We start from the raw sequence: 27,613 nt of genomic DNA, 5'->3' as shown, positions 1-27,613 counted from the left end.
ATCTCTGGACGAACATCTAAAACAAATTCACTCTTGTAGCCAACCCAATTCAAGATGGCCACCTTGGCAGACACAAATAGCAGCTCGGCTTATTTTGGATTCTGAGCTGAAATATGCTGTAGATAAGACTTTAACCCAACACAAATGAGTGCTATGAAGTCAACCCTGTCTGTTAGTAAAATATCCCACTGGATGGCTTTAATGAAACTTATTTGTACATCCACACCTGAGCAACTTTTGGAGTCTGTCTGATTCAACATGGCTGCCACGGCACATCGACCTTAACCAACACCAGCAGCTACAGTTTTACAGAAAATGAGCTCAAATTTAACGCGTTAGTAGCTGAGAGTTATTCACATTTTGGTTTAACTCCTTCATATCAACATCAGACGTTAGTTTAAAACTTCTGCAATTAAGGCAGTGGGTTGAACACAAAATAAAAGAAATAATATATATAATATAAACGTTTGAATAATGCACACAAGTTACTTGAAAAGACTCTTTATTGATCCAGTTACAGACACATTGGTTTGTAATGGACAGTATAAAATCCACAATTAAAAAAAAATCAGCAGAGCACCAAGTTCAACAAACAGGACTGAGCTTCATTTTCTCCCTCATGACAACATGGCAACAATTGTAATAAACACATGAAAAAAAAAAGGTAGGGACATTATTCAATACAGCTTTGACCTAAAACCAGATTATTTAGGGTCAATCGCCCCTTTATATAGCAGGAAACGTACTGATCTAGGATTAGTGTTAAATCAATGAACTCTGGCCTCGTCTGTAACGCAGCTGATAAGAGAGCCGTTCGGCTCCGTGGAGCCCCAGTGATGGTAGACGTTCTGCTGCAACTTCATGGGGGGAAAACAGAAAAAAAGGGAAAACAGCAACAAATTTCCCACCTGTGTAATCACTCATAATGCAATCAGGATAAATACAATTTATGCTGTGATGAAAGTCAGGGTTGTTTTGTTTTTTTCTTCTTTGAGGAGAGAAAAAGCAGGTGGTAGAGCGTTTATTCTTAATTAGCTTTTAACTCACTGACGTAACAGAGGAGCACGCCTGAGCCCTTCAGGGTCTTCATGTCTCGTTACATCGCTAATGAAACGGGTGAAGGAACATCCCAGGCCGTCGGTACGTGTGTACATCCATTCGTCTGTCAATAAAAAATAACTTCTACATAATGATAAACCATCTGGGTTTGTATTGCACCGAAGACAGTGGGGACTGGTACCGGGACACGGGATGTGCAAAAATATGGGAGGAAGGAGGAGGAATCTGTGTAGTGGGATTAATAATCTCAAACAAAATAGTGCAAGAAGTACATCTGGCAGTGGGGGGAGTAAATGCTGTGGGTGAAAGTGAGACACTCGTACAGAAAAACGGGTTAAACAGATTCCCTCACACCATTAAAACAGAATCTAAGTTCTACAACTACATAATGGCACTATTTTCTGTCACCTAACGCACAAAGTTCTGTTTCTGTGGGCCTGTTGGGTGCAAGCCTGGAGCCACTGGCCGAATCACTGCAGGTGAAGACACTGCTCAAATTGGGGCCATAAACAAATAGTCACCATGGTGGCAAGATCTAAATAATTCCTTCATTTAAAGTGGGTGTGTGTCCTTATGTATATATATATATATATACACACACACATATATACACTGTAAAAAAGCAACAACTAAGAAGTGTTTTTTTTTCCTCTGTCTGACATTAAATCAGACTAAACCTTTCCTGTTTTTGAACAGTTTGGATTCCCAAAACTATTTCTATTTGTTAAATGCCTGAATAATATGAAAGAGATTTTTTTTAAAAGAGAATTTTCATTTTAGTCACAAATTTACACACATTGAAAGATCACTTTGCCTTTAAACTGGTTGGGAAAGCCCAGATGTTGATGCCATGGGTTTTAGCAGATGCTGATTGGTTAGTTGACAACATCTGAGTTAATTGGAGGCTCACCTGTGGGTTTATTTGAAAACACCTCAAACTCTCTGCTTCTTTGTTTGACATCATGGGAAAAATCAAACTAAATCAGTCAAGATGTCAGGAAGAGAACTGTCGACCTCTAAATCTGGTTCATCTTTAAAAACAGTTTCCAGATCTCTGAAGGTTCAATTAAACACAAGTCCAAACACCACAGGAACGTGCTGCCATCACAGAGCTCAGGAAGGAGACGGGTTCTGTGTTCCTGAGAGGAACCGGTGTGAAATGTGTGAATCAACCCTGAAACAAAAGCTGAACATCTTGTAAAGATGCTGCTGAAGCTGTCAGAGAAACCAGTCCTGTAGCAACATGAGCTGAAAGGAAACTCAGAGAGGAAGAAGCCGTTACTCTGAAAACAACTTTAAAAAAAAAGACAAGTTTGTAAACGCACACGGGAACGAGGACCTTCATTTATGGAGACATGTCCTGTGGTTTGATGAAACTAAAACTGAAATGTTGGGCCGTAATGATCACTGTTACATCCGGAGGAAAAAGGCTCGTAGGTCTGAGAACGCCATCCCAACCGTGAAGCACGGGGGAGGCAGCTTCATGGTGTGGAGGACTTTTAATGGCCTCATGAGGAAACAAGATGATGTGACGACACTGAAGCAACATCTCATCATCAGACAGGAAGTTAAAGCTGCTAAAGGACAACGATCCTCAGCAGACGGCCGAGTTATAAAAACGGGTAAAAGACGACAAAGTTAATGTTTTAGTGGTCGTCACAAAGTCCTGATCTCAGGTTTCTAGAATACTTGTGGGCAGAGCTGAAAAGGTAACAAACCTGACTCACAGGAGGAACGAGACAAACCAGTAAATTATTGTAAAAAGTTTGTAGAAGAATCCCCAAAACATTTGACCCAAATCACAGTTTAAAGGCAACGCTGCCAAATACTGAGGGGGTGTATGTAAACATGTGACTCTGAAGAAAGTAATAAAAAAATTTCTCTCTCTCATTATTTGTACATTTAGCAAAGATAAACAATTTTGGGAATCTGAACTAACATAAAAAGGTTTAGTCTGATTTAATGTCAGACAGTGAAAAAAATGATTCTTTTTATACAGTGTATGTAAACATCTGGTTTTCAAATGTTTCTCTGTTTATGTGTGTGTGTGTGTGTGTAAATAAAACCCAAAAACAATAACTTGCATTTGAAAAAAACTTTAAAACTAATCTTAACATTCCTTTACCTAAACTTTAATATAAAGCAAACGATTAAAATAATTAGAGTGCTAAAGTAAGACTTTTTATAAATATAAACTTATATGTTAGATTTTGGAGTAGGAGTGTCTTAAAAACAGTAAAAAGAAATAGGACAGATTTAAGTTATTTAGAAGTTGTTTTAAGCTTCGTAAGGAGGCGTTTTCTAGGGGAGACGACACCTTTTTTTCAACGCAGTCGAGCTTCGTCTTTCCCTCCAACAAAGCAACTCGAACAGGGCTCACTTTATAACAATCCCATCAAAAATTCTGTTTCTGCAGTTCATTGTTCTTCTATCCACACTTGACAAAGGCAAGATGACCAAAAAAAAAAAAGAAGAAAATAAAAAGGTACAGACATGTTCAAGATGGGTAAAAATAGTGCAACATCAAGCTTTTAAGTTAGACTGCTACATGAGTGCTGAGTGTTGAACTGGACCTCTGTGAGGAGGTCGGTCCAGGTGGTCAGCTTAATGTCCAAAGGCACCATGTTAAACCACAGTCCCATTTCCAGGAAGAGGAGGGGGGGCCTCTTGCTTCATTTAGTTTTCTGTCAGGAAAAACAAAAAGAGGGGAAAAAAAACCACCTTTTTGAGCATTTTGTTCCTTTAGCCAAAGCCAATGTGTTCAAACTGAAGAAGTGACAGTACTTACCAAATACAAAGTCGCACCATCTCGGCCCGGTCAGGCCTCTCATTCGCGATTGTCTCAACAGTTTTGCTGGTGGTCGTTGGGGTAACTCAACCCCGGGACGTTTGTGTTTGCTCCTCTGCCTCCCCGCTGGAACTGCCTGCTGCTCCTGGGCTGATTTAGGTCCAGAACCTGTCGGCTCTCTTGAGGCAGCCCTTGTATTTATGCTCCGCTTTTGTTCACTTTTCACAGCTTTAACAACCCCTTCCAGTTCCTTCTCCTTTCCTGCAAACAGGTACGCAGAAGGCGAGCCATCATCCAGTGTCACGGTACAGGAGTCCCACTCCTCGGCTGACTCGTTGCCCGGGGAGTTAATCTTCCTGAGAAACACGCGGCATTCCTTCAGCGTCTCAGGACTCCAGGCCTTGGAGGAGAGCTTCTGCTCCTCCTGTACATCCACATGCTCCTGAGTTTGGCTGCCAGAAGACGAGGGGGAACGGTTCTTAACACAGTCCGAGAAACGGCCTTTTGCTGATCTGTGTAATGCTTTTCGTTTTGCTTGTAGTCCAGCCGCTACGAACTCATTTGAGAAACTTGTTCCTGCTTTTCGTTTTTTCTTGTTTCGCCGCTTCTTTTGCCACTGCTTGCCTTCTTTCCGGATGAGGAACGGTTTTCTCGCTCTGCCCAGAGTGGCCCAAAACTTACTTGACAAAGTGCATCTCCACCACATGACTCTTGGATTGCGTTTGACCTCCCCGAAGCTGGAAACGAATAGTTGTCGTCTCACCGTACAGACCCTCTTCTTATTCCTCAGTCGCCGCTGAGCCTGCTGATGCTGCAGTGGACTCTTTGGGACGGTCTTGGCAAACTTCTTGATGTGTTTGCGGAGTCGCTCTGCCTGAGGACTCTGGCAAACACTTGTTTTATTGGCAGAACGGGGGAAGTGCATAAGTTCATAAGGATTTCGGGAGCTTGCCTTCTTGACAATAGCCAGAGACTGTGTCTCTGTGGTCTCCATAAACCAGGAGCAGATCTGCCGCATGCTACAGGATCTCGGCTTGTTGGGTGAACAGTCGAACAGCATTCGTACCACTGAGGATTTCTTTGACTTCCTGGTAAATGAGTTGTTTCCTTCAGTGTCTAGTTTAGAGTTAAAGGCCGTTCCTTTGTCTCGGTTATCGGCAGCGTCTGAGACCCAGGTGTCAGAGATGACCCGTATTCGCCTGGCAAGCTCCTCGTTCATCGTCTTTTCCTCTGCCGACGTTGCCCACCAGCGCAGCGTCTCTTTTGGGCTAAAGATCGAATCTAATGACACCCGTGCCGCTTTGCTCAGATCTCGCACGATGCTTTCTCTCTCTTTCCCACAGAGCTGTCTTTTCTCCCTGGAAGATTCGACGGCGCTCTGTTGCTCCTCGTGTTTCCTTTCGTTGCTCGCTTTGGTCAGCAGAAGCTTTTTACAGCGGCGCAGCAGAGCGCTGCTGCAGCTGTACGATCTTGAGGTGGAGGTGGCAACGGCGTGCAGGAAGTGTATCGAGGGTTTTCTCTCCCTCATAGAGTGTCGCACTGCTACAGGTCGACTTGGCAGTTCAGCTTTATTTTCGCCGTTTGTTTCCACCACCTTCTCAGTTTCATTGTTTATGTTTGATATCTGACAGCTGATTGTGCAAGGAGCTGTTGCAGATTTGAATTCTGGTAGGAGGGATTTCTTGAGGGATTTCTTAGGGAATTGTGTTTCAGGTGACCGCGGAGTATCTCTATTCATCTGAATTTTGCGTTGCCGCGGTGAAACTGTAGTAACGGTGACTGAGATCCCAGAGATTTTAACTTTTGCAGGCCTTCCTGGTTTCCTTGAGGGTGCAGATTCAGCCCTCTTCGGACATTTGATGTTACTGTTAGATTGAGAGGCACGTTCTTTAGCAAGGCCAACAAGATTTAACTCTGTTGAGGCCGTTTTAATGCTACCCGAACTACTGTTGGAACGATGTAATAAAGTGCCCAAGTTCCTCTTAACTTTCACAGCTTTGTCCGTCTGCAGCTGGTCAAAACTCTCAGACACCATCCGTTTGTTTCTCCTTGAACGTCCATACAAGACTGTTATTTTGAGATTCTTGAGAACATTATCCTTATCAGACGGAAGAAGCCCCTTTTCATTCAGTGACTTTGTCTCTATAACGGCTCCCGTAGTTTTTTGTTTCGGTGGACGACCAATGGGCCTTTTCGCTCTTTGCTCTGGCTGTGGTCCCAGCTTCTTTGGACGGCCTGGACGCCTTTTTGGAGGAGTGGTTTCACCGAAAGATGGCAAGTCACCCGGTAATCGCTGACCCTCTGGCTCAAACAAACGCTTAGTTGGAGTACTGTCGCCTGATGTTCTTGAACTATTTTTAGGTGATGAGGGGACTGACCTAGGTGAAGATGCTGACTTCGGAGAATATGCTGACTTTGAAGGAGAAGCAGATTTAGGAGAAGACGCCGAGTTCAAAGGAGACACTGACTTTGGAGAAGATGCAGACTTTGAAGGAGACACTGACTTTGGAGAAGATGCAGACTTTGAAGGAGACACTGACTTTGGAGAANGGAGAAGCAGATTTAGGAGAAGACGCCGAGTTCAAAGGAGACACTGACTTTGGAGAAGATGCAGACTTTGAAGGAGACACTGACTTTGGAGAAGATGCAGACTTTGAAGGAGACACTGACTTTGGAGAAGATGCAGACTTTGAAGGAGACGCCGACTTTGGAGAAGATGCAGATTTTGCCGGTGAGGACACAGGTGAGGTACATGGGGTAACAGATTTGATTGGTGTGAGAACTGATTTTACTGGTGATGCTGCACCCTCTTTGTTTTGCCTTTTGTGCCTCTGAGGTGTTCCTGACCAAGAAGACTCTTCGCAGGGGTCAAAAGGTTCTTCTGCTTGTGAACTTGAACCATTGCTTGCTGATTTGAGACTGTATTTAACTCCTCCTTTGTCCTTTACCGGTGATACAAACATAAGCTTAATTGGACTAATGAAGTGGACTTGGGGGCCAAGAGGGATAGCAACACAGGGAGACTTGATATTGCTGTCATCATTGAATGAGCTTTGGTACATTTTTGAAACCTGGAGTTTTTTTGTTGATGATCGAAGCCTTCTACCATCAGCTTTTTTTTCTGGACTGTCCTTTTCAGAACTCCCCTCTTTCGTAGCCAATGTTTGAACCAAAACATGGGACAGATCATTTGACCCTGTGTGGGATGGTTTCGATGATTCTTTTTGAGTTGATTCAAAGACAGGTTTCCCTGTGTCCTCATTTGAAACCAGGGGAAATTTATTTCCTGATTTAAGCTTGGTGTTGTTGGTATCTGCATCTTTGCACGACACATGAGATAAGGGACTATGCCATGTAACATAGGGGTTAAATCGAGCTGGAGGGACTATATTTCTTGCAGATTTCCTTACTGCTCCAGACTGGTTGGACTGACATTTTTGTCCTTCTCTAACAGGACTATGGGAAGCTTTTTCTGGTGTTTTGTTTGTGTTAAAGCCTTGAACTAAAGATGTTTCTTTATTACTCTCATTTAGTCTACGCTTACAATTCTCTTTGCAGGGTGTAGGGCTCTTTTTGGCCGATCTGACAGCCACTGCTACCACCTCTGTTTCTACACGATCATCTTTTGGGTTTGGTTTGATATTTTTATTCCTGTTTTGCTGCTCAGATGGGTGATGAGTATTAGAGACAGCAGGCTTGTTTTGCCCCTGGAATGTTTCCTCCCCCTTTACTTCTTCAGCTTTTGTTTTGGACATATCTTTTATTAGATTTGGGTCTGATGAAGTGCCTGATGTAGTTGTGGAAACATTTCCATTTTTCACTCTTGCTTTCTTTGCTGGGGCCACCTTTCTCCTGTTGTAGGATGGATCAAGCATGGCAAGCTTTCGTTTTATTTCTAACGTATGCCTTCTGGCAGAAGAATCATCGGCAGGTGTTGCTAGAGCATTCTGAATTTCCTGCCGTCGACGGGAACGGGTATTGGGTGACTTGGGCTCTCTGCTATTGTGACGGTTAAAGAGCTCTTTCAGGTTGTAGTCACTAGCATTGCCTGTGTGAAGAACGGTGGTGATGATTTCCGTTAGATGAGCATCACCATTAAACTGTAGGCTCTGACTGGTTGAGGGAAATTGGGACTGTTCCTTCTCAGAAACAAAGATGGCTGTAGAAACCAGAGTAGGGTCCTTGTCCAGAGGTGTGATAGTCTCCAGTTTCTTACTGAAGCGATTCATAACATCTTGGAGTAAAGTCCCGCTCGGGTTCTGTTCTGCACGACTACTTCCTGGAGTCCGACACTGCAGCTCGGTCTTTGCAGCGGTATCCACATCTGCAGCCATGCAGCTTACACTTGCAGGACTATTTTTAACCATTTGATCATCTTCCTCCCCCTGTCTGAGGCAAGAGAGAGAAGGCGGCTTTTCATCAGTTTTCTTACAGTCATCTGAGGGGATAGGGGAAAGAGGGGGAGGAGAAGGGCTCTGCTCCCTGTTAGGGACGGTACAACAATGATCCCCCTCTTTAAAATCTCTTTCTATTGAATTCCTGACTTGAGTTAGACAGACGTGGTGTTGACAAAAGGAACAACAGTGGGAGTTGTGTTGCTTATAACACACAGATGAGCATAATCTCGGAGAGGGCGTACACGGTAAAGGATGGGATACCAGAGGAGAGGATGTGTTGTTTATGTGGTCTGCTGCCAGGTTCTGACAGGAATTGCAACGTAGCCTCTTGGAGCCTAGAGCAGAATAAGTTTCCACCCTGCAACTCTGCATGCAGCCACAGCTTGAGCCTCGCTGACCTTCACTGTTACAGTCTTTAAAAGGCTGGTGATAGACGCTACAGCAAGATTTGGAGTCCCCTGGATGGTACCTAACACTACAGTGGCTCTGATGATCACAACCAGTCAAAAAGCAGCACACAGTGCGGCTTTGAGCTTTACATTCATTAAAAAGGAGTGAATGGGGCGTAACTTCCTGTGGGCTTACACCACAATGACAGCAGCGAGTTTCAGTCTGACCAACATGTCTATGATTAAGGAAGAGGTTTTCCTGGTGAGCAAGCTTAACGATCTGGTAGAGTAAGGATCTGTGAGCTGGACAAAGACAACGCAGAACAGCATCCAACGCAGAACTCTTCGTCCCTCGTTGTTCCACTTCTCCCTGTTCTTCTGGAACTGATGGCAGCCTGCAACTAAAGATATAAATACAAAATTTGAATTTAGGTGACTTCACTCTAAATTGAGCCTAGATTTGTATATATATATATTTTAAAAGACAAACAAAAACACATTTACACAGAGTTCTGACCATATAACTAAATTGTCTTAAACAAACTAGTCTGATAATTTAAAGAGAAACCAAATCCTCCTTCATCCTCATTCCCAAGTTGCTCTATTATTAATCAGGCTACATTAGCCAACTGCAGTAAATACTTTAACTTTATTTATAAAACGATATCCCCCCAAAAATTGGAACACAAGGTAAAACATAGCAAAAACACAAATCTAATCTCAAAGAAATGTGTTTCTTTATGTTTCATTTTGAATTTGATGCGTGCAAGATTTTTTTTTTCTCCAACGTTTTAGAAATGTTTCGCAAGCGTCAAATAATTAAGCAGTTTAAAAAAACACCTAAATTTCTCAGTGCTGTCATTTGTTTTAGCGCTTAAACAATTTACAAAAACAGACACTTAAAATATTCATCATAAAATATGCAAACATTTAAAACCATCCTTTCTGCAACACTGCATTAAAAAACAAACAACTTGCAGTAAAAAATCCTACATTATAAACGCCAAGTTAAATTACTAATATGCAAAGTATAACTTTAAGTAAATGAAGCCCAGAGATATGTCACCTTCACTGGGCCTTGGCTCATTTAAACGCCCAAGAAAATAACTGTGTGTCACATTACTGAAAAGGGAGCCAAATGGGAGCTCTGTCAAAGCTATAAACTGGAGTCCCTCCATCAGAGCACAGAGCTGCTGGAGAAGACCAGTGAAAACGCCATACCTGATTATCTTTCTCCATTTAAAACGGCAAAGTCTAGTCATTCTTGAAGTGACGTTCTGTCAGATAGTTATGAACCGTATCAGCTCTGACAGAACAGAGTATGGAGAAATAGGCAAAGATCTTTATCCAGAGTAGGCTAATTGCTAGCCAATCGAGTGCCAGTTTTTTTAAATATAATTTGTCAGCTTTATAAAATAATGATTTTAAAAAAGGCCATATTAGAATAAAAGAATGCTACATTAGTCAATATTAAAACTCCTAAAGTTTCCCTTTTGCATAACACCATTTTTTTAGTTGGTTGCCGTTTTCTCATTCGAACCAGATTGGTGTTACTATACGAATGTATGTCTGCTGAGCACAGGCCACGTTTATGCCGATGCTGCAAATATCAGCCCACCAGGAGTTGAATAAACCTTTGGACTGACTAGATGTGCCAATCAGGTGGACTGATACATTTGCAGCCTCTGCACTATTGCTATAAACATGGCCTACACTCAGCACACACACATTCTCATAGTAACACAGGTGTAGTTTGGTTGAGAAAAACAGCAGCAAACTAAACAAATTGTCATGCAGAAAGCTGCTTCTTTCAGCTGTCACACAGCAACTGTGTCTTCTGTGTCCTCTGTCCTCACTCCAACTACCTCCATGTCCTCTCTAACTGCATCCATATATCTCCTCTGTGTCTTTTTCCTGGCAGCTGCATCTCTAACATCCTTCTACCAATATACCCACTGTCCCTCCTCTGCACGTCCAAACCATCTCTAACTTTATCTCCCAGTCGTTCAACCTGTGCTGTACCTCTGATGACCTCATTCCTAATCCTGTCCATCTTTGTCCCTCCCAAGGAGAACCTCAACATCTTCAGCTCTGCCACTTCCAGTTCTGTCTCCTGTCCTTTTGTCAGTCCCACTGTCTCCAAACCATACAACAAAGAAGCTCTCACCACTGTCTGTAAACCTTTCCTTTGCTGCCACTTTTTTGTCACAAAGAACTCCTGAAACTTTTTTCCATCCACTTCATCCTGCCTGGACTCTCTTCTTCAGCTCTTTACCTCTTTACCCCACTCCCCGTTTTTCTGGACAGTCAACTCTAAGTCCTTGAAGTCATTTTTGTGACCTCTGCTCCTTGTAGCCTCACTCTCATTCACACACATGTATTCCGTCTTTCTGCGGCTGACTTTCATTCCCCTTCTTTCTAATGCATACCACCCCCTCTCCAGGTTCTCCTCCACCTGTTCCCTGTTCTCACCACAGATCACAAGGTCATCTGCGAACACCACAGTCAACAGAGATTCCTGCCCGAGGCTTAACATTAGGACGTGTAGCGGTTTAATATTAGCTAATGTAGTGTTCTTTCACATCGTTATGTTGTTTTTGAGAAAGACTTGTTTTAAAACCCCAAAAAATGATAAAAGAAAAACTGGCACTCGTTTGGCTAGCCATTAGCTTAGCCTGGAGGAAGACTTTTGTCTCTTTTCTCCATACTCTGTGCTCTGTGACTGATGTCACGGCTGATAAAGCACCAACTATTCATAACTATTTGACAGAACATCACTTCAAAAATAACTAGTCTATTCCTTTAAGGGAGGCTTATAAGAGTGTTGGAGTCAAATTATTCTATAAAATTCATATATTAAGTAATTTTAGGGTTATACAGTAAAAATATGAGAATGTGTGAAAAAATCTCTTATTGCTTGTTTTTGTGTGTTTGCATTAGTATTCCGGGAAAACAAGTTAATGCATTTGTGTGAAGATAAATCAATAAAAGTGTTTCCTGGACTGAAGTAGGGTCATAGTAAAAACTAAAAAGGTGGAAAACCTGAAATCAGTTCCCAGAGAGCGAGAAAGAGAGCAAGAGATCTTAAAACCTGGGTAAACTTTGTTCATGGGGACTTTATAAGTTTGTGATTTGTGTGCAGGTCAAGCAAGTCAAATATTTTGTATGTATGAGTAAATCATTAAAGTTCCCCAGCTGGTAAGATGAGAGTCTGTTTTATTGTATGTAGTAAATATATTCAGGCTGCAAGGGAAAATAAAACTTTACTCTGCAAGGAATCATTTGGAATTTAGTACTTCTGCTGTGTAGCAGAGACTTGTGCCATGATGTACATGATGATGGCCTAGCAGCCACAGAGGTAGACTACTGCACAGCTAAAAGTACCATTACCATGCTTTATTTTTGTATTGAAAACAGCTGTTTGCTTGTGAACAGAAGTTTAAAACGAAGAACCCAATTACCAGATAGATAGGAAATTTTACTAAAGTGACAATAAATCAAACCTATCCTGGTAAGTAGTTTGAATCTTTAAATGGCTTTAAAAGGACGGTTGGTGTCTACACAAATCAGTTTGATTGCACTAATTTATTATTTTTTAAAACAAAGAGTTTGAGATCAGTTACATATTTTAAAAAGTTTGAATGAAAGGTAAAAGTAGCATCTCGGTGGGATGAGAACTTCGAATGCAGTTTTACAAGCACACAACAAGTGGCTGCGATTTAACTAAACTGCAGCCAGACGGCTCGCTTATCGCAAACACTCAAAATTCAGCGTTGACCGCAACTCAAAGCATGCCTTTTTAGTCACAATTCCCCAACTAGCCTCAAATATTCGCAACCCAGTGAGATACAACCTCTAAAGGAAGAAAAAACAATTTATAGAATGTAAGTCACAATTTTTTTTGGCATATTCAACATTTATCAAATCTGTGACCAGTAAGGTTGTTAGTCCAACTTTAATTGAGCTCATTCCTACAGGATTTTTATTACTGGGTTTATTAGAGATGTTAAATGAAGATGTGGTGACTTGTCTTTATTCAGTGTGTTTCTGGGATTAAACTCTGATGGCAGGTCAGACCGGCCTTTCCACTGATACAGCTCTGATATACGCTGGCAGCCTTCTGTCTCTGATGAGAGTAACTGACTGATATATAAGATTTCTTTCATTATTTCACCTTTCTTTCATCATATTTTGCAGCACAGCATTGTCTCGCTCTCTGGAATTTCAGCTTGACATTTTTTAAATATTAAATGTAATAAAAATCAACAAGCTGAGTATTCCTGTCTCCCTCATAACTCCTGCCCTGACACATGCCAGAAGAAGACAATCTATCGGAAACAGAAATAATTAAAAAACAACAACAGTGTTTGTCAAATGCTATTAATGTGCAAGACCTTGAAGCAAACATTTTTGTCGGTCAAGTCAGAAAACTAAACAGATTAGAGAACCGTTTTATTGAGAAGCTGCTGAAGGCAAATGATGACAATCTGCTGAAAGCAGGAGGAACGATTGTAGAAACGCACAACGGCACCGTCACAGTGTCTGACAGTGTTTGTTTGCTTAACAGCACTTTTGCCAACAAAGTAACAGTTCAGAGACACCCTCTGTTATTCAACAGCTAACAGGATAATCATAAAGAGTTAGCATTAAAATATACCCGAAGAGGATGACAACGGAAGTGTACCGAATTACTCTCCGTATCACGACCTCGTTGAATGTAACGTTACTGTCTGAGTTTGTTACTAAAAGGTCAAGGGATTTTTCTAGAATCACTTAAATAATTTCATAGAAACATAAGCACTGAAACACAACAGTCAGGAGTGTAATTTCTGGACACAAATTATTTAAGCAATTCAAAAGCGTTCATGCAATTGTAGCAACACACACTGAATCAAAGTGCCTCAATACAAATCAAACATCACTACAAAATAAATAAATAAATAAATGAAACAAAAAATGCCCGCTCTGTTTCACAATCAATAAATAAGTACGCATTAACAAGACAAAACGGGGTTCTACATTAAAACAAACAAAAAAATCTTATAGTGCAATAATTGATTTATGCATAAATATAAGATTTAGATTAAGCTGCGTAACCGATATGCCAGCAGTTCAGCCCCTTGGAAAAAAACGAATAAAAGACAAATGAACATCTCAAAGCCTAGGCATGTTTCCAGAACATTTTGTGACCAAGCTTATTAAATAAAACAATGTCTTTCTACTTTTCAAGGGATGTTTGAGGACATTTACACAAGCTGACCCGTAAGCCCTTTTGACACATGCGCCGCTCTTCGTGGCTCCAACAGAAAGTATTGGTGTCGCGTGAATGACGCTCTTCTCTGGAATATTTCACAACCAAATCTGACTCGAGTCAGTCGGAGTAACGCGGAGGTGTTACTTTCAATGCAGCGCAGTTGTGAAAGGTTGCGGTCACGTTAGCAGACAGAGCAACATTGGGGTAGTGAGGTAATTTGGTTTCTGATCAAGTATTTGAAGCGATCCAATGGGTCATATGAAATAAATATATATACAGCAGTATCCAAAACTCTCCTTCGCCAATATGAAGCTGCAGCAAATGGTCATTTTATTTAAGTGTCTGAGCCAAATAAGTAAGAAAACATTTTTCAGCTAGTTTAAACTTCTAGCCATTTATTAACAATTTAATACTTTTTTTGACAACGCTGTCGTCAGGTGAAATAAAATCATTGACAAACGTTTTACTGCAGCTCAGTGACTATTTATTAAAGCAACAGTTCAGATATTTGAACTAAATATTTACCCTGTTGTGGATAGCTGCTTGAAAACTCTGCATTTGCAGAAACACAGTATAAATCTGACCAGACGGCTAGGCCGTGCAAAGCAAAGAGCAAAGTGGATCACTGCCACCTTAAAACTCTAATCTAAGATTTCATACCGGTGCCTTTAAAAAAAAAAAAAAAAAACCTTTACGATGTTGCCAGTTACACATTACATTTTTATTTGCAAGCAGCAGCTAGCTTTAGCACTTCCAGTGCAGTCTCGGGAGCTTTAAGAAGGAATATCAATATTTGTCCCAGAATAAGCATGCAATGCGAAAAAACTGATGTCCTTTTTAGAAAAATAAAACCACTGAAACATTGTTTTGGCTGGACTTTTGTTTTTTCAGGCAGCAGTAATCCACTTTGACCTTTGAAGTAGGCATTAGCTTGTCTATCAGGTCAAAATTAAATTATTTCAATACACTGAGGTTATTAAAAAAAGCTTTCTAAAACAGGCAAGATAATTATACCTAACTTTCATCCACTCTGTTTTACACAACCACTGCACACATGGTACATGAACTGTTATAGAGCTGACAAACTGACTCTATCTACTATTTAATTTTATATCAACAATATGATATGTGCAGCACAGGTTTTACCTTCACCTTCCTATGCCTGTTCAAATAAACCATTATAACCTTTATAGAGAAGTAATGAATGCACGAATGTTGCTGCTTTAACAGAGTCACTGTTGTTAAGAACCTCATGTGTGAAAAGGGCTTTGGAGACACATTACAGATATCCCTCAGAGCAGAGATATTAATGCACTAAGCTGTTGCCTGAGACACAGGAACCATGCACTTATATGAACAGAGACATTCAGGTGTGTTTGTAGCGCTCCCACAGTTTCAAAAGATTAAAATGTCACCAATGTGATCAAAGAAAAAACAAACATTACTCTCAAATGATCACAGATGCAACAGGGGAACACACTTAGCAAAAAAAGCAGCAAATTTCTTTTGTATTAAAAATGTTTCCAAAAAAAACAATGGCTTATTTTATATTGATTTAGTACAAGAACTAAACAGTTGCTGATGGCTATAAATTTACACTTGGGCGTCGTTCCTTGAGAAACAAACAGCTTATAAGTGTTGAAGCTCCTACAGAAGCAGTTCTTGGAGGTGAGATCTCCAAGACCGAGAACTTGATGCAAAATCAGACACAGGACAAATAAAAGTTCAGAGGTATATGTGACAATGAGGTTAGAGTGTAAGAACACAAGAAACAGACGGGCTGCCATAGCAGCAAAATAAATCGAAGCAGCTTTGTGTGGCTAACCCTGAAACGCTGCTTTGGTAATAGCACTATCAATGAAAATAGGCCCATCCGAGAGGCAGACGTGACTGTAGACGCAACATCTAGCGTTTTCAAAAGCACAGAAAAAGCAGCCTGCAAGCCTAACTAGCATCATGACCACACCGATAACTTATCACAGAAACCGCAAACTACTGTAGCCTCCAGTACCTGACACAATCAACCATCAATTACGACAAACCCTACACATGAAACAAGTGCTAATCTATCTGTTAGGCTCATGCACTTCACTGCATCTTTGAGTCTTGAGTTGATATGAGTGTTTGACAAAGCTACGCAACTGTTTGTCAAAAGGAACAGTCCAGGAAGGTTAAGCAGCAGTCATGTCTGAGGTTAGCGGTGATACGGCTACAGTAGCAGATTTAGGAAATATGTAAGAAAGAAAAGAACGCCCTTCACAAGCAGTACACACACAATACACATTTCCCCAAGCTCGTCGGTGCACATTTTAATACATGCTGCACGGTTTGCATTTCAAATACACTTAATATAAAGTTTAGACTAGCTTGCACAAACTTTATGGACACAAGATGGCTTTAACCTAGTCTCAGTAAGAAAAACTCTTAAGATGCAGCCACCATGACGTTTTGTACTGTACAGTTTCTCCGTTTAAATAGTTTTAGAACAATTTTATGTGTTATAATGGCTATAAGTCACTTGGTAAAACCCAGAGAGATTAAAAAGCTGCAAATGACAATCAACACTCCTTTACCTTGGAGTTTCGAGAACTGATTCAAAACCTGAATAACCAAATAATCCAATGTCTATAACAAATGAGTTATACTTCATTTTATAGCTCTAAGAGGTCAAAAGGTCTTTTTCACAGCTGATCCTCAGCCTTCTTTGAACAATCACAGTTAGCTTCTCTTCATTAAGAGAAATCTCCAAACAATACAGCGGGAAACTCAATTTGAAATAATCCCAGAGGTCTAGAAGGATAATCATGGTAATTCATCTTCTTACATCCAACGAATCCCGTGACAAGATTAAAACGAATCAATTGGCCATCACAAGCAGCTAATTGTGAATGTTATAAGTCTGACATTTTACTAAAACAACCTAATATTAACTTAAACGTAAAAACTTAAGCTTGAAATGCTTAAAGGAGTCCAAACGAAAATATATATATCAGGTTGGTATTGTAGCTTGAACCGAACATCTGCAGGAGTGGCCCAGCAGAATGACACGACCACTTCAGGTTTTCCTATACGAGGTCCAGGACTGAATTCATTTTCAGCTTTAGTGTTTAGGATTTAAAAGTTGATGATATACGACAAGCCACATGCTGCAAGTTTTTCTTTCATCAGTGATAAAAACTATAAAGAGTTGAGTTTAGCAGCCACTATAAACAAACCAAAAAAAAAAAAAGAAATGTAACGAGCATCACTGATTCTTAAAAAATTGCTAAATGCTTTAAGTTTAAGCAGAGGACCACATTAGAAAAATACATTTCAATGTATGATCATCACATCATAGACACATGATTAAAAGACCTGAATATTATTTGAGTATTCCGTAAAGGCATGAACTGAATTTCACTAAGTCTCCAGGAAATATCTATTTTGTAAGAGGCTGTTCAAGTGTTGAGGACTTTGAGGCGTTCTGTGGTCTAGGACCTCTGAGCATCGGCAGCTGAGGTAAGACTTCCTGAGTTAGCAGAACTGGTCATGGTACCAGATCCAGAGGAGTTGGAACTAGAAGAGCAAAAGGTAGTTGATCTTTTTTTGGGAGGGTTCTTCAGCGTTCCAGTGCGTTCTTTGACTTTGTATTCCAGTGTGCTATGGGGTACTCCATAAACCCCTTGAGCCTTCGATACACTCATACGGCCAGCCATCACCATAGTGATGGCTTCCTCCATCAGTTCATGGTCGTACTGACGGTATCTCCCACGTTTCTTTCGAGGTTGCTTGTCTTTATCCTGACAACCAAGCACGTCCTCCGATTCATCCAGTGAGGATCCACGTGGTCCCAGGCGGTGAGGTAACTGGCTGGTACTGTCCGGGCAGCTTTGTGCCAAGAACGGAGGTCTGAGTTTGATGAAAGATAAAGGCCCGGCAGATGTTGTAGACATACTGGCAGCACTCTCGGTTAATGAGGAACGGTGATGATTATTTCCACCCACGATGCCCTTCTCAGCTGAGACTGACCTGTTGTGGCCAGACTTGGAACGAACCTGAGGAATGCGCAGGGTTGTGGGTGATCCCAAACTGGAGGATGGACTTGGTGGGCTCTGGAGAGCATCCCTGAGCTGGGAGAAAGAGGGAGGGAGAGACTTTTGCTGGCCACTCGGCGAATAAAAGGCAAGAGCAGGCAATGGGAAACTAACGTCTCCATTCTCCTTTGTATTTCCTCCAACTTCTGCCCGCTCTGCCCACACTGCCACCTTCTGCAGAACGAGACGGGCTTCTCCGCCTAATGTCGATGACATCACGATGCGAGAGGTCACATCGTCCCTAAAATCTCTGGCTCCTTGTGTAAACTGCTGCAGCACCTCCAGCCTCTTCTCGACCAAGCCTTCCAAACCTTGCCTGAGGGTTTGCAGAGGTATCCCATAGAGTAACGCAGCTCGTTGCTCCTGCAGCCTCCCTGAACAAATATCCTTCAAAGCCTTGGACAGTAACCCCTCTGACAGCTCCCAGCTCCTCTCAATGTACTCCTTCTGCCTGTGCTGCCTCCTAGGGATGGGAGGACCAAAGAGCAGGGTCAGGATGGAGGTGATGGAGGTTTTTTTTTTTTTATTTTGGCATAGGGGATGGGGAGAGGTGAAGACTGAGGGGTCCACTCCTTTATGCCTTGTGTTGGTAACATCACCGAGACTGTTAGTTTCATGTCTGTATGTTCTCAGTCTGTTTCTGGGCCTTCAAACACACACTGCTGCAGTCTGTCACACACAGACACACAAAGCCTCTTCACGTCCAGGTGGGACAGTCTGTGAATGGCTGAGTTACTTTGATGCTCACATACAGCCCCTGTAGTTTTCTGATATCCAGTGAATCTCCTACATGCTTGAAGGTTGAATAATCAAGCTCGTGATAATTACATCAGTAAAAAAGGAAGTAAAATCGTTAAGTACTGCGACGTTCTCCTCACTGTACAATCCTGTGCTGTTGGCAAATAATAAAATTTGCTGTGACGTTACCGCTCAAGAGATAAAAGAGTCAACCCCAAAGAACCAAAGCATCAAACAAACTAGCACCTGAACATGACTTTAAAGTTACAGAAACACCAAAAACAAGAGTAGGTGTATCATTCAGCAGGGGAGATATTAATTGGCTAATTTAAATTAAGCAGCACCAGTAATATTAACAGTATTGTTATTAATCAAGGTCTCGTTGCCATGCTACTGATGTAAGAGAAGATGCAGTGGTAAGCAGCAATGATTTACTGGGATTTTCGTAAATGTAATCTTTTTAGTTTCTTGACCAAAAATACTAAAATAACGTTGATTTAATTTAAAAATTTTTTAATTTTTTATAGTAAAGAGGTGTGGTCAAAGGTTTACATACAGCCACCATGGACACCCATCAATTTTCTTTACCTGTTGCGGGGGAGCTGGTGCTCGTCATGACTGTCATTTTAAGTCCAGATGTTTAAGATTAATTCAAACTATCCCTTGTTTCAAGGTGGACTGATCATACATTATACAACTTCAACACAATTTAAATTTAGTCTGGATTTTTTCTAATTCACACAGGCGTAAAATTATACAAACAGGTACTGATATACACATAAACCCAAACTAATATTTGGTTAAATGTCCCTTAGCAAGTTGCACCTTGACCACAGGTCTTTTGTAGCCAACAAGCTTGGCTGACCACTCTTCTAAGCAGAATTGGTAGAGTTAAACTGGTTGGTTTTCTGGCACAAACCCAACTTTTATGTCTAGTTCACAAATTTTCAACAGGGCTGAGGTTGCGGCTTTAAGGAGAACATTTAGGAAGCCTAATGTTAGCTGCTCTATCCAATCAGAAACAAGTTCTGATGTGCATTTTGAGATCACCGTCTTGTTGGAACACTCAGGTGTGTTAAAGTTTCAACACTAGCTGTTGATTTGAGACCATCCACAGCATGATGCTACCACCACCATGCTTGACAGTTGGTGCAGTGCTTTTAGGTTTGACAGCCTCACCATGAGTTGTTCTAACCGATTTCACTGTGGCTTGGAGAAAATCCACAATAAATCTAAACTTGTGCATCTAATTCTTCTTATTAAAAATCATAAAAGTCGTATAATGTATAATCATTCCACCCTGAAAACGGAATGGTTTAAATAAATCATTAACAGCTGAAATTAATATGAAATTCATGGTTGGTTCTGGGTGTATGTAAACCTCTGATCAGAACTGTATGTTTTATTCTCATTCGTTTTAGATTATGTCAGAATATCACAAGGTTAGAGACAGATAAAAATCCAAATAAAAACAAACCCTTACCCTGAGGCTTTGTGAATCGATGACGACAAAGTGGCAGAGCTTGAAAAGTTTCGGTTAGAGAGATCCAGCACGCCATCTGTGATGAAAACAAATTTGTTTTATATGGTCAGGATTTGAATTCAGGTGTTTAATTACATTAAAGCCTATCTGTGTTGCAGTTTGAAAACAGTGGAAACTTGAAACCTTCACGCAGAGACTTTGAATTAGAGTTTAAAAGTGGAATCAGCTTGAACGGCTGGTCAGCACTTGAAAATCCAACATGTTTTCAGTCAGTGAACGCACCGCAGCTAAGCCACAGAAGTCCGTCTCTGTGTGGATGTTTCTTTTTTTAACTGAGTGAGTGCAGAAGAGTTGATGTTTGCTGTATGTACTATATGCGGGGTGTTTAAACATAAAGTCAAAGCAGCACAAAAGGTGGAGAGATTAAACAGAAACAGCCTTTTTACGACTGTATATCTGCTGAGAGTTTACATAAGAGGTAAGGAGATTTAACACAGCAGACAACAGGAAAAAATGAGTTACATAGAAGTTGCTCTATTTGCTCTATTTTAGCTTTCAACCTATCAAACACAAATTAGAAAATGTTGGGAACACTTCAAGCAAAGGCAGGCGTTATTTACAGCTAGCAATGCTAACTGCGCTAATGACAAATGCTACAGACGGGTAAAATGTTTTGTTTGGTTTTACTAAAACAGGAAAATGTTCATTTCGGTAGCACCTCTTCTTTCTCACATGTGATGTGTCCTCTTTTAATGTTTAATAATTGATAAACAGCAGAAGGATGATGCCATGTAGCTAAAGTACAACGAATTAAAAGCCTAACAATCTAACATGCTTTTTATTGCAACTGTTTTAATATGAGCAGCGTCAAATTTTCAATTTAACAAAGGATTCGGGGGATTAAAGGATAAAACACAAAGGTAGAAACAACTTCAGATTATTTAATTTAACTTTAAATGTTTTTTTTTCCAACACAACAGACATTTTAAAGACCAAATGTTTTAATTCACTAAATACCAGCTGCCTGTTTACAGCCAGCAAAAACAATAAACAGGAAAACCTATGTGCATTCTGCTTTTTAACTTTGTTACTGTCCACTACATACTTTACAGGTAAAAAAAGAAGATTTTTCTGCAGCCCAGTGGTTATTAGCCGTGTGCTGAGCTGCAGTGTCTTCACTGAGCAGTGTAATCCCTCTTTATTGCCGGACACTTTAAATAAAATCAGTATCGGCGGGTCAGAGCTGTAGAAGAATCAGAAATCTGCACCGACGAAGCCTGAACTGTTGCACCTCTACTTGGAACTGACTGCTTTTCTCACCTGGCTCAGCTTCACTCTCTTTTGTTTCAAGCGTTCGGCTCACTGTGAGGTCCAAGGGGCCGTCTGATGTTTCCGACAGCGGCGATGAGGGACTGGTGACACCATTTGTGCTGGTGTGGAGCAGGCATTTGGACGCATACTCTACGGCGAACTGACGGATCATCTTCTTCATCAGCTCCTGGGCAACCAATGGTATATTCGAATCACAGTCCAAGGTCACATCTAAAAACCGGAGCAGAAGAAGCAGGAGGTCAAAATAACACAGTCTAAGTTGATGCCTCTTTCCCCCTTTTTTAGGAGCAGTGTTTCCATTTTGTTTCCTCCAACTGACAAACTTCTGTTTATGTAGCTTTCTTTGCAAACACCCTCTTCTTTCACTCGTAGCTAAACACAAACACAAGCTGACGTTCACAACACTAAGCTGCAGCTGTCACCAGCATTAAATTAACATTGATTTTTTATTGTCCTCATCTTTGTTGGGGCTCAGATTACAACCAATTAGACACATTTTGCAATTTCCCCACCCATATTTTAACAGATAAAATGGTTGCAAAATCATAATTCATGTTCAGGAAGGACAGAAAACGATGCCGTGGGTATCATGTTTTACTCTGTGACTCAATATTTGCAGAGAAAATTAGTTTGTTGACTCAACGAGCTTTAAACATAAAACACTTGCGCTGCGCAGAGGCTAAGGTCGGGCGCTAATACAGTAATACTACTGTCTACACTGGAGTATGTAAAAATAGAAACAATACTGCCAGGAGGGGGACTGAAATGAGCGTAGTGCTTCTCAACTACCGCTCTGCCACGTTGACCGATAACGCTTCGGTCATGACCACCGGCAATAAGTTTGTTTTTTCTGCCAACAGTTTGTCCATTTTATTGTCTGTAGTAGCATAACCTTTGAAATTTACATCAAGCCAAAGCTATCAAAACAACAACAAGTCACTGCAACTGCAGCCATGACAAGCTTTTATGAGCGGAGGCTTCAGAGGAGACGAGCGGTGCGTGAACCAAAATGTCGTCAGCATTTTAAAGGCAGGAATCATTTAGTCTGAAAAAGTTACTGTAAATTTCACAACGCCAAACTTGTCTAAAGGCAGGAGCCACCATTCACTTAAAAAAGGGCCACAGCTGTTGGACAGTAAAAAATTATGTGTTACCTCAGAAAGTCAGCAACTTAACACATCAAGACTCACTTTAACTACAGAAATGTAAAAAAAAAAAAAAAACATTTTCAAAGTAAAAGTTTTTCGTCTAGACAAAAAAAAAGTTGATAAAAAAATTGGATTAATTCTTTTTACATCAACATGCAAATGGGACTTAATTTGTTTAAATTGCAGTCTTCATTAAGGGCCTGTATGTTCTTATCTGCTAAATAATTAGTTGTGTTTACATTAATGACATTAAAAATAGGATAATAAAGTGCCCCACAACAAGTAATGATCTGTGGTCCCTCTTCATTTCTCCAAGTTGGCAACCTTTAGAGATTAACCAAAGGTTTCATTTAATATAGTCGGTATGATACCCTGCTTGTTCCAGCAACTTTTACAAATGTTGGTTTTTGTTCTTCTTTTAAAATTTAATAGGTGATAAAGACCTGACACTTTTGTTTTCCTGAGCTTGCCCAGACCTGGAAAATACTAAAGTCAAATTCCATACTTTTCAAGACTCCTGTACAGAGACAAATATAAGACGACCTCCAAGTAAACACTTCGCTGCGATACTTTCAAATAATGAAGCAAAAAACATTCTCCTCATTTTTTCAAAGATATGAACAGATAGGTGGATCTACTTGGCTCTACCCAATTACAATAACAATTGCTTTAACAATATAATTGTTAATTCTGTGAAAAGAGGAAAAAAAAAACTTTTAGAAACTGTTTAACATTTGTGAGAAGCCTTCAACCTGCAGGATGGTTACTTTTTCTCTGAAAGAGAAAAAAATGTTTATTAATTTATTAACCTTAGATGAAACAGGGTTTATATTGACCTGACTCGTCTCGTCAGTTTTATTTTTTGAGAGGCAATCTTTCTTTTAAGCTGCTACAAAAGAACTGAATTTATTATTCAGGACGTGTTGGCATCAAACTTCTATACAGAAAACAATCGGCCACAACATCACAACTGCTCAGAGATTTACGCTTTCTATCTTGTTAAAGTTCAACTGATAATACCTGCACCCTAAAAACCCAGGACATCTCCTACATTTCAGCATGTCTGTGGAAAGTAAACCTAATCCGGAGACCCACACCCCACAGGGTCCAAAGCATCTGTCATTAGACTCCTGTTAGCAGAAACTCCAAGAGCCCGTGATTGGTTCCTACCCACCACCCGCCTGGCAGAATAACTGGGACCCCTTCAGTTTTAGGAAGGTGAATAATATCCTACTGTTGATCTCCATATACGATCAACCCACAGTTAAAGAGGAAAGCCAAGTGTCTGACCTTTTTTGTGAAACACAGCTTGAAGGAACTTGTGTGCTGATTGGCTGCTCTCGGAGATGGTTGAGGTCTGACATGGAGAGTAATCTGAGGGGGAGGAGAGAGGCGACGCGGCTGCGGGTACTTGATCCTACATTTAAATAAAAAGAAAGAAAAAGAAACTAGTCACTCCACAGGGTTTTCACTGGAACGTTTGAATCCCACCAGTCGAGACCCAACGATGGCTTCGCGACGCGGCAGGCGTTAGAAAGTCGGGATGATCCTTACGCTCAATTTGTCCAGTGGAAGGTTGCAGAACGAACACTGGGAGCAGCTCGCTTCTGCAGACCAGTCATCCACCTCTTCAGGTTCACAGTCTGAAACGCACAAAAATATAAACACGGGAAGTAATTATTCAGGCACAATAACCGGAGGTCAATTATTAAACAGCTCAACGTTACAGCATGAAATTCAATGAGATGCGGCAGGGCGCTGCAAACCGAACTGTTGCAGTAAAGTCTGTTTGTGTTAACTCCACATTTTATCCATGCGTTCAGTGTTCACGTGTGCAAACAGCATGCAGTGTGTTCTCCCCCCTTCCACACAGACGCTGGACACAATCAGCATCAAAATGCATCTCCACATACAGCTTAAGGAGCCGCTAGCTTGTTGTAAGTTTACATGTTTTATATTTACATAAGTTACAGTGACACAAGTATTTTAACATCAATGTTGCGTTCTGTAACACGTCCAATATGACATACAAGTAATAAAACATTAATTTGCTATTATGGACTAAAACCAATCTACTGACATCTTCAGGATAATCTACATTATTTATTGTTTCTTTAAAAGGCCTATGTGTTTGAAAGGGTAGACCTCGTGATGTTTTTGACAGAACCTAGAGGCTGTCAGTGGTGTTGCACATAAAAGGTACATTCACATCAGTTTAATGTCTGACAGTAGATGGCTCTATACATTTCTTTTTTTCCAAATAGCTTCTCTGTGACTGCAGGAACAAACAGGTGTGACGGTACGGCACACAGAAACAAACACAAGAGGCACTGGGGACTAGTTTATTCTCAAACTCCTGCTGGATCTCCACTTACATGCCTGAAAATGTCTCTACAGAAACCGGATTAAACTGTGGAACCAGACGAATTCTATCATTTAGAGAGAAATACTGTTATACTAAACCAACTTTGCTTTCACCCAGGGAGAGTGTGTGCCTCCAGTTTTCAAAACTCATCAATCAAGCCTCTTCTGGCTACGCACATCCACCAGCAAGTTTACCTCTGAATTATTATTATTTTGCTAACTGTAGGTTAGCAAATGTTGCTTGTTTTATAGATTAAACAGACCTTTTTAGATAAATTTTAAGATTTGTGATGTACCGTCAACAACAATGTTGATTTGACAGCTTTAATATTAGTGGTAGAAAATGTGATAAAGAACAACTTATCTTTGCACAATAGAGGAGATATATATAAATGCACTGATTAAAAAAAAAATAGTGTGCAACAAGACTTGTGTCTCTAAATAGAGTGAATGGATGATATTGGAGTTCTGACATGACAGAAAAGGGTTTCTGCAGGACATTGCATTGTTTGAAAACACGCGATTGTGGCATTTTCAGAGGAATTTTTGCCTAAAATTAGTCCGACTTTTTAAACTGAGTCACAGTGACATCAAATCTTGACAGACCAATAAACAGAGGACCAGACAGGAAATGAACAGGTGCGTTTAAAATGGCTGCATCTGTTTCGGGGCTAGGCATCACAGGTTCACGATTATGACCTACTGAAGGAATAAATCCAAATGTAAATTTCATGCACTATGCTTGTGCTTTTCATGCCACAAATCACAAGACGGTCAAATACTTTTATCTTCATTCCAGGTAAATGTTTGTTTACAGATTAAATAAACTTTTCATAAAGAGATTGTTCATAACTTTAAAGCAGGGCTCTGTGGAAAAGAAGATAAAAAGTTATTTTTTTCCCAGTTGCTTGGTGAAAAAATCACGAGGCTCCTGAGATGATCAGGGCGTGCTACAGTGTGTCCAAGTTTTGATTTGAATCACAGCCTACATTCATTTACATGTCAGAGCCATAGGAGGGGAAAATTAAACGCGCATAAATAAGAAAAACTTCCATTTAAATTTTATATATTTTTCCCAACCTCAGGTCTTGGTCCTTCTCAGACTAACCTATAGCTGATCAATCCATCACAACTAATCTCTTTTTCGGCAAACCGAGTTCGTTCAGACATATTTACAACAGGCAGAATATTAAGTGCTCGTAACCTTTTGACAAAAATCCAGCCCCAACAGATCTGAGATATCGCTCTCAGACAGCTGGCCAGCTGGAAAAAAAGACCACGCAGAAGAAAACCATTTCTGAACACACTCCTCTTTAAAATACAAAATCAACTGCACTGAAAAGTAATCTGTAACAAATGTTGTATTTTATTTATTGTGATTGCTGAAGAGTTTCAATTTGTCCTCAAAAAACAAAACTGAATTTACTGTGTTGGGTATTTAGACCGGTGAATGCAAACTGCTTTGGTTTGACAAAACCCCCTCAAAAGAAATCAATTATAAAAGTGTTTTAATAAAAGTAGGCAATCAATAACACACCATTAAATAAATTGAGCTCACTCAGCAGCATTGGGCCATAAACTCCCTCCAGGATACTTTCAAACCCTGAAAGACAAAATAAACAACCTGTTAGTAACTACACGGACAATGTTTTTTTTAATATATTACACACATAACATGTTTTCTTTATGTTCAAGGCCTAAGACATGTAATCTTTTAGAAAACTTTAGTCTCACTATAGTTTTTAACATGCTGTAGTTAGCTACAGCATGTTAAAAACTATAGTGAGACACCAGACACTTTATCGATTAGCAGGGTATTTATAATTATTTATTTAATACATAAATTGGTGACCAGAAGCAGGTAGCAGTAGTCATACAGTATGTGTGTGTTTTATCTCTATAAATAGACTAAGCGCTAGCCTGACGCTACCGGTTTCTGAAGCAATAAATTTTACTAACAAGTTATTAAGTAGGAAGAGAATCGTCGTCAAAGACAGCTAAATTACTTTTTTTGTTTTCATACTACACTGACATTAGCCCTCTCGGATTGTCAGCGACCCTCTCCCTCGGATATTTTCTCCACCTTAGCCTAGCATCGCTTTTAGCCAAGACGGTAAATATGAACGTGTCAGTAAACAAATCCATTCACAGACGTAACAGCATCAAACTAATTACGTGGCACGCTTCGAAAACAAATCGGCGAAATCTCCTCAGTTGGACAGAAACGTCCGGAAAGCAAACGCACCGGCCGCTAGCTAGCTTGCTCGGTCGGGGACAAAGAAAAGGGAGTCAACACGAAAGAGCTAGCCGCTACAAATAACCTCCTGCGGCCAGCTAGCTCCATGCTAGCTAGGTCTGAGCGGCGATCTCTCCGCCGTCCGACAGAATCTACAGCCGGTTTCATTTTTCAAATGCGACGCCGCTCGTGGCTCATACCAACGCAGTGTATCAGTCTGTGTCGCCAAGAGTCAAGTTCCCGCCGAAACCCTCTTCTTTCTGCCGTGCACCTGGTGCACTGCACGGCCGCCATTCTCGCTCCTTCCCCCTCTCTCCCCCTCTCTCACCCCCTCTCTTTCAGGCTGACCGAC

General features: G+C 40.7%; 1 protein-coding gene across 5 annotated transcripts; it reads right to left on the bottom strand.

The window, feature by feature from the left end:
• Positions 1–485: 485 nt before the first annotated feature.
• Positions 486–27,613, bottom strand: lcorl (ligand dependent nuclear receptor corepressor-like). 5 transcript variants are annotated; one of them, XM_037974600.1, is made up of 10 exons: positions 27,462–27,611; positions 26,563–26,628; positions 24,216–24,304; positions 23,952–24,078; positions 21,502–21,723; positions 20,182–20,257; positions 6,536–9,034; positions 6,446–6,499; positions 3,848–6,387; positions 486–3,743 (listed from the first exon to the last, which is right to left on the bottom strand). In XM_037974600.1, the coding sequence occupies exons 1-10, from the start codon at positions 27,553–27,555 to the stop codon at positions 3,736–3,738; spliced, it is 5,775 nt and encodes a 1,924-aa protein (XP_037830528.1). In that variant the 5' UTR covers positions 27,556–27,611; the 3' UTR covers positions 486–3,735. The 5 variants fall into 5 exon arrangements, with proteins under 5 accessions (XP_037830528.1, XP_037830529.1, XP_017261841.1 ...); XM_037974601.1 differs by having other exon boundaries at positions 3,848–6,279; positions 6,410–9,034; XM_017406352.3 differs by having other exon boundaries at positions 6,446–9,034.

The sequence above is a fragment of the Kryptolebias marmoratus genome, linkage group LG3, assembly GCF_001649575.2.
Source record: "Kryptolebias marmoratus isolate JLee-2015 linkage group LG3, ASM164957v2, whole genome shotgun sequence".
Classification (NCBI taxonomy): Eukaryota; Metazoa; Chordata; class Actinopteri; order Cyprinodontiformes; family Rivulidae; genus Kryptolebias; species Kryptolebias marmoratus.
The sequence above is the reverse complement of the archived record's forward strand: the minus strand, read 5'-3'. Positions and strand labels throughout refer to the sequence as shown.

Bases quoted from the DNA above. Each gene is read 5' to 3' on its own strand.
- lcorl (XM_017406352.3), bottom strand. From the start codon at position 27,555: ATGGCGGCCGTGCAGTGCACCAGGTGCACGGCAGAAAGAAGAGGGTTT. The intron at 24,305-26,562 runs GTGTGTTATTGA...TGTGCGTTTCAG, and splicing joins TGAGCTCAATTTATTTAATG to ACTGTGAACCTGAAGAGGTG. The intron at 9,035-20,181 runs GTAAGGGTTTGT...TTATATCTTTAG, and splicing joins TCGATTCACAAAGCCTCAGG to TTGCAGGCTGCCATCAGTTC.